This window comes from Tiliqua scincoides, chromosome 2 (genome assembly GCF_035046505.1).
Source record: "Tiliqua scincoides isolate rTilSci1 chromosome 2, rTilSci1.hap2, whole genome shotgun sequence".
Lineage (NCBI taxonomy): Eukaryota > Metazoa > Chordata > Lepidosauria > Squamata > Scincidae > Tiliqua > Tiliqua scincoides.
In genome coordinates, this window is record NC_089822.1 from 110,746,927 (window position 1) to 110,760,028 (window position 13,102).

General features: G+C 43.7%; 1 protein-coding gene across 12 annotated transcripts in view; it reads right to left on the reverse strand.

Moving 5' to 3' along the window:
• SMARCA4 (SWI/SNF related, matrix associated, actin dependent regulator of chromatin, subfamily a, member 4) overlaps window positions 1-13,102 on the reverse strand; it is a 91,162-nt gene that overhangs the window by 23,534 nt on the left and 54,526 nt on the right. For 4 of the 12 annotated variants that reach the window (XM_066618239.1, XM_066618238.1, XM_066618232.1 and 1 more), the window contains 6 exons: window positions 11,440-11,486; window positions 10,112-10,278; window positions 7,740-7,903; window positions 6,102-6,329; window positions 5,448-5,525; window positions 2,761-2,988 (listed from right to left, as the gene is read on the reverse strand). In XM_066618239.1, coding sequence (XP_066474336.1) covers window positions 2,761-2,988; window positions 5,448-5,525; window positions 6,102-6,329; window positions 7,740-7,903; window positions 10,112-10,278; window positions 11,440-11,486 — 912 coding nt within the window. Of the gene's footprint in view, window positions 1-2,760; window positions 2,989-5,447; window positions 5,526-5,798; window positions 5,898-6,101; window positions 6,330-7,739; window positions 7,904-10,111; window positions 10,279-11,439; window positions 11,487-13,102 lie in introns of all 12 variants that reach the window. The other 8 variants (XM_066618242.1, XM_066618236.1, XM_066618235.1 and 5 more) reach the window with 3 other exon arrangements.

The window sequence follows — 13,102 nt, forward strand, 5'->3', positions numbered from 1 at the left end:
CCCACTGCAATGGTGACCATGACCACATGGCACTGCCCTGCCCCATGTGACCCCACTGGAAGTGGAGATGGCTGAGACAATGCTGCATCTGAGGGCAAGAAGTGGCTGTTCCAAACAGTTTAAGAAAGAAGGGTGCAAAGCAAAGCCCAAACTGTAAGACAAGGCACCCTCTAACTCTACACAGCTGCTATCTTTAATGGTAGTGCCGGTACCTGAAACAGCGGTGCCTACGAAACTGATTCTTGGTAAATGTACGGGCACAAAAAAAGGTTGAAAACCCCTACCTCATACCAACTAAAACCAATGGTTCAGATTAGTGCATATTCCGAATGGCAGCAGATCTCCAAACCTGTAGCAGCAGTCTTTATCAGTGGTCTGGTCCTTCAATCAGAGACAACAGGGACTAACCCTTGGACCTTAAATGTACATCACCACTGAGCTTCAGATCCTTCCTAATCACCCAAGATTCTGCTTCAGAAAAGAGACAGGCAGCTGCCAAAAAGAGCTTGAAAGCAGCTTGCAAGATTGGTAATCTTAGCTCTATACTATTGGCAGCTGTATGGGAGCAGCTGCTTTATACTGGATCAGATCAATGGCTTATACAGATCATTAACATCTGACTGGCGAGAGCTTTTCCAATTCTACAGGCAAGGGTTTGATAGCACTGCACTTCTCCTATGGGCTTGAAGAAACTGCATGTGGATGCTGACATTGTTGAGGTCTATGGAAATCAGGCACTCTCCTGAATATGGGTACCCAGGTATTATCTGAGAAATATAATAATAATAATATACAGTATTTATATACCGCCTTTCTTGGTCTTTATTCAAGACTTTATTCAAGGCGGTTTACATAGGCAGGCTTATTAAATCCACGCAGGGATTTTTACAAATTGAAAGAAGGTTCTTTCTTTCAAGAACCACTACATTCAAGGTGTTACACTCCGATCTGGTTTAACATTCTGGCCTCCATCCTCCCACGCTCCGAGCAGATGGAACAGCTCAGCTGCAGCTTGCCAGCTGTTTCAAGGTCGCATGGTGCCGGTGGCCTCGAACTGGCGACCTTGTGGATGTTAATCTTCAGGCAAATGGAGGCTCTACCCTCTAGACCAGACCTCCTGCCCAGTTTACCTATATCAGTTTCTTGGGTGGTCCCCATTCTTCTTCAGAACCAAGAAAAGTCAGGGAACAGTTCTGTCAAGAGGTCTCCAGGAGGATACCCAAAGTAAAATATCTACAGGATTCACTGATCTGAGGTTATGAAATTTTGCAGTGGAGCTAACAAGTAAAGATTACTTCTGATATTGCTTTTCTGCCATTGCACCATCAGACTCTAAATGGCTTCTTCCATTTGGTCCTCTAATCAATGAAAAGAGCTGAATCTAAAGTCACTTCCTGAGGAGACAGCATGAACTCCTGGCAGAAGGATAAGCCTTTGTCACTATTACTTGGTTTGGACCTTTTTGAACTGAAAAGATAATCACTGTTGAACAGTTCCTACTAAGAAGGTCTAAGTTTAGGACTGTGTGCACAACATCTCCTCTAGCTCAACAGCTGAAGTTGAATTGAGGCACTAAACCTAAAAAGAATAATCTACAATGTATGATGCTGGTTTTGAGAGGGAAATCACATTCAGATCCTTTTCCGACATTCAGATCCTTAAGGCAGGCTAGAACTTTCCTAATGGTAGAGGTAGTAGCAGATGCCATCTTAGTAACTATAGTAGCAGATTCTGTGGATCTTCTGAAGTTCATATCCACCTTTCTGTTCTCCTGGTCTACTGGCCTGGAATCTCCCTCAAAGCAGCACCCTAGATTCTTTGATAAAGGAGGCAACAGCTTCATATGCTTTAAGCAACAAACAAATCTTGCCCAAATGCTTTGTTTAGATAGATTATCCTGTTTGGCTTCACACAGGAATATATAAGAATTCTCAAAACTGGAGTTCCTTGAAACGCCTTTGAGCAGTAAGATGGAAGGGAGGAACACCAGTGGCTTTCATGGCATGATCCTCTAGCTCCAAGTCTGTATTCTCAATCTTCAGCACAAGAATGCTGAGCACAAAGCAGCCACACTGTAGAATTCCTAAGTTGAAATCACCAACCTCTCCCCTCCGACTCATAAAAGCCTAACTTGGCATCTGGGTTGTTGCTGTAAAAAAAAGCAAAAAATCCTGGCTTGGCTGGCAGCAGATCAAAGTTAGCCAAACTTGCACACTTCCCATGTGGCAGTGGAGAGGTGACTGGCTCCCAGGAGGAAAGCTGATACCTCCTAATCTAGCTCTTGACAAACCTCTGTTTAGCCCTGTCTGCCTTGTACTGACCAAAGGAGGGTACCCAGCCTCTGAACCACTGTATAGACCACTGTCCTGGACCACCAGGACTATAGATTTTCTGCATCTGAAATGCATGACATTTATCTAGATTAGAAGATCAATTGAATTTCAGTTTAGCAATATGGTACCACACACCTGAGTTTTCCAATACCAAACAGAAGTTTCAATATGGTGAAGCAGATATCTGTTTCACAAGAGCTCACCAGTTTTTAAACGAAAAAAAAATTATCAGTTTAAAAGCTTCACAGTTCTTCTGGAAGTCTACGTAAGTAATGTTGTTACCAAACTGACTACTTGCTAGCACAGTCTTAGCTGATAATCAAAACTTCAGATATTGGGTATTTTTGCACATTCAGACAAACGGACAGACAACACAGACACATGTAGAAATAAAATTTTAGAAAATCATTGGAGAACGATGCTGTACCATGTATACCTTGAGCCACTGCTTCTCAGTCAGCGAATCACTATAGTCCACTTCCTTACGGTGACGGGAACCGCGCCCAAACATCTTCTCCTCCTCTTCCTCACACGTTAGCCTCTCTACTTCAGCATCATCCTTAATTATCCAAGAGGGCAACTCATCCTCTTCCATGAGGCGAGGCTTTCGCTTTGGATTGCGGGCTTCCTCTCGCCTGCGATCCAAGTCCATACGCTGTAAGGAAAGCAATCTGTGGTGAAGACTCCAACAGTGTTCTACTGCCCATGGATGCATTTACAGGTCCTGAAGCATATATGTCACTTAAAAATAGCACAGACTTCTGTGGACATGTCTGTCTAAAATAGAGGAGCCACCAAGTTAAAGAACATTAATGCATATGCATCGCTGCTAACTAGGCTAAGATGCACTTTTCTAAACAGAGTCATCTTATATTTAGCAGGGGGAGAGCAATTGTCCATCTTCACCCCAGCATGGTGTCAGCAGTGGCTGTTGCTGGTGTCTCTTTCGCATCTTTTTCAGATTGTGAACCCTTTGGGGACAGGGGACCATTTATTTATTTAGCTAAGTAACCGCTTTGTGAACTACTTTCTGTTCAAAAATGGTACAAGTATTCTTAATAGCAATAATAATATGAGGCCAAAGCTGTGTTAGCAACAAAGTGGACAGACTAGGGGCAAAAAAGAAGATAAAGAGAGAATGTTTGGAGACTTTGGATTTAAAAATGACAAACTGTACAACTAATCCAGGGACTAGAAAAGTTGCAAAGTAGTATTGGGAACTGATATAGCTAACAAAAATAGTCTGTATCGTTGATTTAATTACTTCACGACATAATCACATCATGAATGACACATTCATTGAACAACAGTGGGGCTACCTCAGCAGGCATCACACCATTAGAAAGGTTGGGCATGCCACCAAAGGGACGCTGAACCCAACAGTACACTCTGCCCATAAAGCAATCATAGTGTTGGCGAGGTTACGACCACAACCGGAATTTTGCAGCTGCCAAATCTCCCCCAGCTACTTAATTTCCACAAAGGCTGAAAAGACAGTCAAACCTGATCCTGGGAAAGCAAATGCTGATTCTTAGCTACTGTCTTCACAGGGTTGTTTTGAAGGTGACTAAGGCGGGAAAGTGGAAGTGTGGGAGATCCAGGCTGAACCCCAGACAACTGAGTGGACTATGAATCCAACCGAAATGAAACACCCGGAAATGAAGTAGAAAGAAGCCACTGATCAGAAACATTCAGATCCCCCACCCTCCTTTGTGTTCCCACATTGACCTTATTCTGGGCCCAAAAAAACAGTTAAAAACAACATGGAACAACACACAGCACAATGCTTTAGATGACACTCTGAATCATAATTAACTAAACACTAAACACAAAGCACTGGCTTTTAATTAGAGTCTTCAAAATAGCACTCTTGAGGGGAATGGAAGCTAATTGCAATCTTAAATACTACTGAAATTGTGCCCCACTTAATTTAATGTGATTTATTTCCAATTTAAGCAGGCTATGGGGATCAGAACCTTTGCTTGATAGCTGTTTGAAAGATGAAAGAAACTTCGAATATGTTTCATAAAGGATTTATATCATAACTTTTCTATGGAAAACTGTGACTTGTACCTGTCAGAGAAGAAGCAAGCATTCAGGCACTAAACCTCAAAAGTGATTATTAGTTCTAGGTACAACATTTGTATATGTACTTTTATACTGCATAAATACTACATGAAGGGGACAACTGCTTGAAAGCTGCTGTCCACTTGTTACTCCCTACGTATGTATATGAAGCAGTGCGAGTAGGAGAAATTAACCTCTGTTTATTGAAAAACAGGGTCACATAAATTAAAGTGCTGGTAAAATCCTCTTCTGCCTTCCTCCAAAAGCCTGAAGAGAAGGGTTCACGGTTATTTAAGCAAGGGAGCAGAGTCACATGGGCGACAGAAAGAGACCTTTCTACTCCCATTTTTCCAAACAGATCCAAGACAGAGGTTCATGGTATTGGCAGAAAAGCGTTCATCAACATCCCTGATGGGACCCAGATCTGACCTAGAGTATGTGACCTCCTTGAGCCTCGGACCTGGACAATACATTTATATATTAAATAAATGCAGACAAAGAGCCAAATTAATACAAACAAAAGAGCTCAATTAGCCTTGTTGATCTTTTGGTTTGCATACAACACTTTTCAATAAGGTGAGTCTCCAGGCACCTATATCTGCTATCTATAGATAGCATAGATATGCTATCTATAGCATAGATAGTCTATCAGGGTATCTATGATGCCTGATAGACAGGCCATCAGCCCACTATCTCCCATTACATACATCAAGATGCCAGACCTGAAGCAAACTTTTCTTCTATTGCAGTTTTATTATAAAAAGCTGTGATGGATTCTGTTTAGTTTCATGGGACTCCACTCTGCCCTGCCCCACTAACACCTTCAACTAACTGATCAAACCTAAAGATCTTGCTCACTGAGACAAGGACAGAACCTGCAAAAGTTTAGCATACAATGCAACCCATCCATCTGCGTGTCTCACTCACCCATTCATTCATGCTCCTTTTTTTACCAGTGGGAGTCTATTTAACATGTACCTCATACTGAGTTCAGGACCAAACAGCTGACCTGTTTGAAACACAAGGCAGGCAGGCAGTTAATCTCACCATAAAAAGATCAAACTCCTCTTCATGTCGGGCAATCATCTGGTTCACTGTCTCATCATCAGGAACTTCATCTTCTTCCTGAAATATTTCAAAATTCCCCTCATTTAACCAATAGGCACAGATATAAAATGGTGGCTTGTGTGCTTGGGCTTTTTACATCAAATGCGATTCACCATCTCATGGTTGGTTTGGCTATTCATGTGAAAATTGGTTTGGTTGTTTCAGTCCATTCTCTAGTGGACAGGTATCCGCGTGGCAGAAGTTCGCCATCCAAATGGGCAACTTTGCTGATAGTCTTAAACAGTGACGCCAAGGACTGGACGGGCGCGGCGACTGAATTACCCCTCTCACCTTTAAAGGTGGCTCCTCCGAGTCGGAGTTGAGGCACAGGGTTGAGGCAGTGTGGGGAAAGCTTGCGCTGCCACTGCCGCTGCCCGTGCTGTATCTGGTCTGTGGATAGATAGAGGACTTCAGTCTCCAGGGCTGTCAATCCAGCACCTTTCACTGACACTACAATTCACTTCCTAGGATAACAAGGATGTTCATGCCATTTCCTCCAGCCCAGTCCCTTGGCCATGGGATCACACAGAGCAGGAAGCTAGGCAATGCAGTCATGTGCAGGAGGAGAAGACAAGAGCTCCATGGCTCCCTTACCTCATCCTGCTCCTCATGCTCCAAGATGGCCTGAAGGAAAGCTCTTCTCTCGTGGCTGGAGGATTTCTGGTCAAACATGCCTGCCTGGATAACCTTCTGATCTACATTCAGTTTGTATTTGGCTGCGGCAAGGATCTTCTCTTCCACACTGTTCACGGTACAAAGGCGCAGCACGCGCACTTCATTCTGCTGCCCAATGCGATGGGCTCGGTCTTGTGCTTGCAGGTCCTAGAAAGAAAAAGAACCAACTAACGCTCTCACTGCTCACAGAGCAGTTTAAAATTTAGCTCCTTTCCTGTTTTTGAACATGGCATGTATCACACCACAGTATTTCTCCAGATTAAGTTACACCTTCACACAAATCCAGTGTTGGATTATCTAGCCCGGAGACTGCCCTGGCTGGAGTTAAATGACTTTTAAAAGGAAGTACCACAGTCTCCAACACTTCTACTGGTGAGAATCTTCCCTACTGTGACCCATTCACTAGGGTTATCAAAAGGAATAATTTTCAGGCTCATCTGCTGTGATATATGTATTAAAACTGATCAACAGTATTATGACTGCTCAGGAAGGCATTGAGTAGATGCCTAAACCTCAGTGGGGGAAACAATCCTTGCCTGGTGCTCTCTTAGTTAACCTACAATGCCTCATTTCAAAGCTCATCCTTTGATTTTGGTGCCCAGAAAGCTGGCCTTGGTGAAAAATAAATGTTGATTAGTAATCATGTAGCTGCTGGCCAGAAAAATCCAGACAAAAATGTGTTTATTATTTAAAATATTTTTACACTCTTTTCCAAGTTTCAGAGAGGGTTACAACAATTAACCATTAAAACCATTACAGTAAAACATAAAGCTACTTGAGCAAGAGCCGTCCATTCAGGTTAAACACATCTTTTAAAAAAGGGAAAAGCACTGCTGTGAAGGGGCCAGGCAAGCTTCCTTAAGCAAGGAGCTGTAATGTGACCTTTGAGAAGGATTTCTTCCAAGCACGCCTACCAACCACAGAATGCAATGGAACAGTCAGGTGAAACTATCCCATTGATATCAGAGCGTGGGCAGTTTCATATGAGGGGGAAGCAGTCCTCATATTCTGGACCTAGGTCATTTAGAACTTTAAATGTAATGAACAGCACTATACTTTTATACCACCCTTCCTCCAAGGAACTCAGAGTGGTGTACATGGTTCCTTCCCTCTTTTTTTCCTCACAACAAATAGGTGAGGCTGAGTGTGCGACTGGCCCAAGGTCATCCAGGAAGTTCCATAGCTTAATGAGAATTTGAACCTGAATCTCCCAGTTCTAACACCAGACCCACTATGCCATCCTGGCTCTCAGGACTATATTAACTGGGTCTGGATGGGCAGCCAATGCAACTGATGCAAGATTGTAATGTAGTTCAACATACCAGCTTCAATAAGGAGTCTTGCTGTTACATTCTGCACCAACTGTAATGTGCTCTATGCGAGATTCTCACATGTTCTAATCTGGTCAACAGTACAATATGCAGAAAAGTTTTTTCTTCTTTTGCATTAACACAACAGATGTGCCAGGTGTCCTGAGATTTTATCAGTGCCATAAAACCCCTCCCCTAGTGTTGTACAGTAAAATCTTTATTTCTGAAGAACGTGTTTATTTATTACCTGGTGAGGATTCCAGTCACTATCAAAAATTATCACAGTATCAGCAGACTGCAAGTTGAGCCCCAGCCCTCCTGCACGGGTACTCAGCAGGAAAATGAAGTACTCGGAGCCCGGCTCATTGAAGGTTTTCAGCAGCATGCCACGATCTTCAGCCTTAGTGGTCCCTTTAAAAAGTGCAGAGGAGATATATTTTCCCCTGCACTACAAATATTCACTTGAATATAAAGCCTATTCGTCTCTAGAAGGTGACAGTATGGGGGGGGGGGGGAGAGTGTCATGAATATGTACATGTTAGGCCTAGGTTAGCATGTGGAGCCTGAACCAAACTAAGTCAGTAATGGAGAAGTGGCTAGCTGTTCCTAGCTGCAAAAATGTGAGTAAACAAACAAAAAGATTGTTGTCTCTCCTTTGCTGGCCAGAAAGGACACACAACAAGAATTACAACCCATTAGAATGTAGCAACTTTGCAGACAGAAAGGCGCCCTATCAAGCTGATGGTGCAGCTGTGGATCTCTAGTTGGGAGGGGTAAGAACTAGGAGGACTAGCAACCAGACCCACTTCGAGAAGGTTCTGTCCTCAAAAGTTTCTGATTGGACAGTCTAAATAAGTATGAAGTCACCTCAGTACTATTAGCATAAGAAGTATAATAATGAGTGCCCAAGGGGTGTATCAGTTCCTTCTTGAGCAGAGTTTTTGGGGTTCAACATCTTGCATGCGGTAAGCTCCATTGTCCACCATGGGCATCTGGCCTCAGAAGTAGCCTAGAGCTAAAAGATCTACAAGAGAAGCTGACCCAGGTGAGAGTTAGGTATTAATAGAGCTAGCCAGCTAGTTTTATTATTTTATTGCTGATATGTTTCCTAGATGTTTATGCCTCTAGTATTTGCTGCCTTACTATAACCTTATGTAACCATAAACTAAAATCTCTTTTACCAAGTTGTTTCATTGTCTGTTGGGGACAAAGATTCAGAATCCTGCCTAGCCGTTCAGCAAGCTACCAAGTGCTCACTGAGGTCTAGTAACTTGAGGACTGAAGCTTTAATTGGAGAAAACGCTCAGTGCCTGCAAGGGATAGAATTAAGCCTAGAGGGACTCAGAGTCCCTGGACTGAGGCACTGGCACATACAGGGTGCTGGCAGTACTACTGGACGAGGGGGACTTGAGGGCTTTAGGGTTTGAGAGTCAAGAACTCTGAGCACCCCAAACCCCCTTAAGTTTGTGACAGAGAGGCAATAAGAATCATCTTCACTGGACACAAAACACAGTGGAGAAATAGTTACATGCCAAAATAATTAAGCCTAGAGAATCTGTATATGAACTTAAGTGCTGTAAGAATTCTTAACATTTCAAGAAACAACAATCTACAACCAGAAAATAACCAAGCTAATTTGAATTGCCTGATATTATTTGGTGGTACTGGTGCTCCCTCAAAATGTTGCTACTTCCTGGGAAGCACAGTCCATTGTACTGTTGTGGTGTGGTTGCAGCTTCTATGCAGTTGGGATTCCATGCCACATCAGCAACATCTACAACTGCAACCACACAGGGCAGGTGAATTGTGTGTCACGTTCCCATGTCAGTACTGCCATCCACATGCTGGATGTGTGGTTGCCATATGCAACCTGAAACAACAATGGTAAATATGAATGGGTCCTGTTCACCCCATGATACTGCCTTTTCTAGTGGCTATTTCTGGTCATCTCTACATCTTTTTAGAATGTGAGCCCTTTTGAGACAGGACCATTTATTTTGTAATGTAAACCGCAGTGCATATAAAAAATATTCTTAAAACATTAATCAGGTCTATTATAATAAATATTATTAATAATGATTATTAATACATACACATCAGCATAAATAGGTTTCTTCCTTACAAAACATAGCAAGACCTTCCTATCTGTACACATCTAGCCTTCTTTTTATCACACTAGTACTGGAGTGGTGTTCTTCAAATATGGAGAAAAGTATTAAGTCTGCCTCTGAAATAATTGCTCAATGTCCACAGCAGAAATCTGAAGTACATTTTTTATTGCACATCCCTGGGAACACTTAAGGCAAAAATATAAAATCTAAAAATGACAACCACACTTTTGGCATTAACCATACCAGGCCGACAGTTGCACTGCAGTCTGGTTATTGGTCCCTAGCTGTTTCTTCAGCAAGGTGATGGCTCAGTGTGGGAAAGGAAGTCAAACTCCTATGAGGCTGCTCTGCATGCTACTCTGTGCACGATCCATAGCACTTCCTACACATCTGTGCTGCAGGACAACAGAAACTAATCAAAGATACTGTGTTCCACATACAGTCTGACTGAGACTACACCTCCAAGGCAAAATGGTTACAAAGTTACAAGTCCCAGTGCAACACTCACCATCAAGCCTGAGGTATTTGAAGCCACGGTAAGCAAAATAATCTTCCATTATGGTCATGAGGGAAGTCATCTGACAGAACAGCAGCACCTTGTGGTTGGTAGCCCGCAGTTTGGGAAGAATACGATCTAGGAGCTCAAATTTGCCAGAAGCACGGTACAGGTCAAGTCTGGGTTACACATGGGGAAGAGAAACATATTTGTCCTTTTACTATTGAGCTTTTTCAGCATTCTGCCTTCAGATATCTCTTTCCGCCATAAGCTTATCTGCCAAGCGACATGTGCTATGGAATCTTTCTGTTGCAGCTCACATGATCACTGGCTAGACTTAGTGGATCTTTTTGTTCACATGTACTCCAGCGTGTACCTTATAATGTAACCAACTCCTCCAAAGGATCACATTTTGAAAGGAAGGGTTGATAGGGGATGCTAAGCTGTCTCCCAGGGAAATTAGGCTATCATTATAGTCTTCTCACTAAAGAACCTAGATAAGCTTCCAAGGAAGTCAAAGGTTTCACAGAACACTGAAAAGCACAAATCTAGTATAAATAAAATCATTTAAAACAAAAGAATATAAGAATGCCAGATCAGACTAAAGGTCCATCTCATCCAGCATTATGTTGCTAAGTATAGCCCTCATTGCAACCTGGGGCAGGTCAGCAACATGCTGACCTCTGATATGCTGCCCCCCTCCCCAGGATACTCATAGAGCTTCGTGTAATGTTTCACTGTGGTTGAGATGGCTTCTGAGGATTCTCCCGCTGTTTTAAATAATACCAGTTTTCTGACAAACCTGAAAGTAAAGAACAGCAGGGGAAGCCTCAGAAGGCCTTTTGCCTGCTGTCAAGCACCATGCCTTCCCATGGAACAGCTCGGACGGGAAAGTGGGGCAGCACAGTGGGTGGAGGCAGCAGCAGCGGGGGTGCAAAGAGTGCAGCATCCAGGCCTTCTCCATCCTGCCCCCACCCCAGGTCCATCACTGAAGTACAGTAAGTCCAGTCCTTCAGGAAGTTCACAAACAGGCAATGAAATTACTTTCGCATCCCCAACACTTGGTTTTCTGGGATTACAGTAACACTCTTCAGGTTCATTACTGACATTCCAGCATTGATGTAGCAGCAGTGCAGCCCTGAGTTAAGGCAACAAACATTCCCTTACTCTGAGGAGGCCTCCATGACTGCCCCCTCACTGCAGGATGCAGTGTACTTAGGATGCAGTGTACATTAGCTGCTGTAGCACTGAAAAGTTGAATAGGATTGGGCCCTCAGTCTATTCAGCCTTCACCAATAAAGCACACCCAACTTTCCAGTATTTTGGAATGATCAACTTACCCTTGCACAATTCCGCCTGTGAAGCCCAGGTGCTCAGAAAAGGATTCCTGCAAAAAAAAAAAAAAAAAAGTATAAGAATGAAATGAACGCTCAGCACAATCACTGAGAGCTGGTGGTCCAAATTTGAATATTGTTAGCCTGAAGGGACTGAACTATTGCAAAAAAAAATCAACAGCTAATGTAGGTTTTTATTTTATTACTAAGTTAGAATTCTCAACAAAAAAGTATTTGATTGAGTTCAAAATCTTTTTTAGTGAAATGTAGATATCTGCAGATGAACATGAGAGACAAGCCTTAACTAGATTCATGGGTGTGAACTTGCAAATGTTCATGAATCATAATACAGGCGGAGCCTGTTTATCCATGGAATTTTCATCCATGGATCTGGTTCAATGTGGGTCCCCTGGATTGGCCCCACCTGAGCCCTTTTGGAGGTGGCTCTGGAGGCTCTTCTGAGGCACATGGAGGCCGTGTGCAGTCTCCATGAGTCTCAGAATGGCCTCCAGAGGTCCTAGAAGGGCACTTCTGGTTTTGGGCGCGACCTCCATGGGCCTCAGAAAGGCTCCCCGAAAGCATCAGAAGGTGAAACTGGAAGTCACCTTCTGATGCTTTCAGGGGCCTCAGAACGGCTCTGGATGCAACTGCAGCAATGCTCCGGTTGCATTCGGATCCCAGTGGACTCCAAAATCCAAATGACTTTTCACGCGGAATTTGGTGTCTGCGAGGGGTCCGGGAAAGGAACCCTCGCAGATAACAAGGGTCCACCTGTACTGCCAAAACACCATCATTTGTCAGGGGATAGACTAAAGTCTCCGACGCATCCTCGGCATCACCTGGCAGGACAAAGTTCCAAACAACACAGTCCTGGAACGTGCTGGAATCCCTAGCATGTATTCACTGCTGAAACAGAGACGCCTGCGTTGGCTTGGTCATGTCGTGAGAATGGATGATGGCCGGATCCCAAAGGATCTCCTCTATGGAGAACTCGTGCAAGGAAAGCGCCCTACAGGTAGACCACAGCTGCGATACAAGGACATCTGCAAGAGGGATCTGAAGGCCTTAGGGATGGACCTCAACAAGTGGGAAACCCTGGCCTCTGAGCGGCCCGCTTGGAGGCAGGCTGTGCAGCATGGCCTTTCCCAGTTTGAAGAGACACTTTGCCAACAGTCTGAGGCTAAGAGGCAAAGAAGGAAGGCCCATAGCCAGGGAGACAGACCAGGGACAGACTGCACTTGCTCCCGGTGTGGAAGGGATTGTCACTCCCGGATTGGCCTTTTCAGCCACACTAGACGCTGTGCCAGAACCACCTTTCAGAGCGCGATACCATTGTCTTTCGAGACTGAAGGTTGCCAATACAAAAGACTAAAGTACTGAACTACATGCAAAACACCATAGTAAATATTAGAACAGTCATCCTTTTCGACTCTCAAATTGTGAAGGTGATGGGGGGGATTACAAGTGTTGGGATGCTGGCAATGTCTTGCTGCTGCTGCTGGAAGAAAGCAGAAGTGCTATTATAGTCTTCTCCACTGACCTCTGAGTTGGAACTCAGCAGCAACTCTGTAGAATAGCAGCTTAGCTTAGTTCATGACTTTCAAGGTACTGATGCCAGGTAAAAATTAGAGAAGGGGAAGAGGCAGCACTCCTGACAGAGGAATCTGTA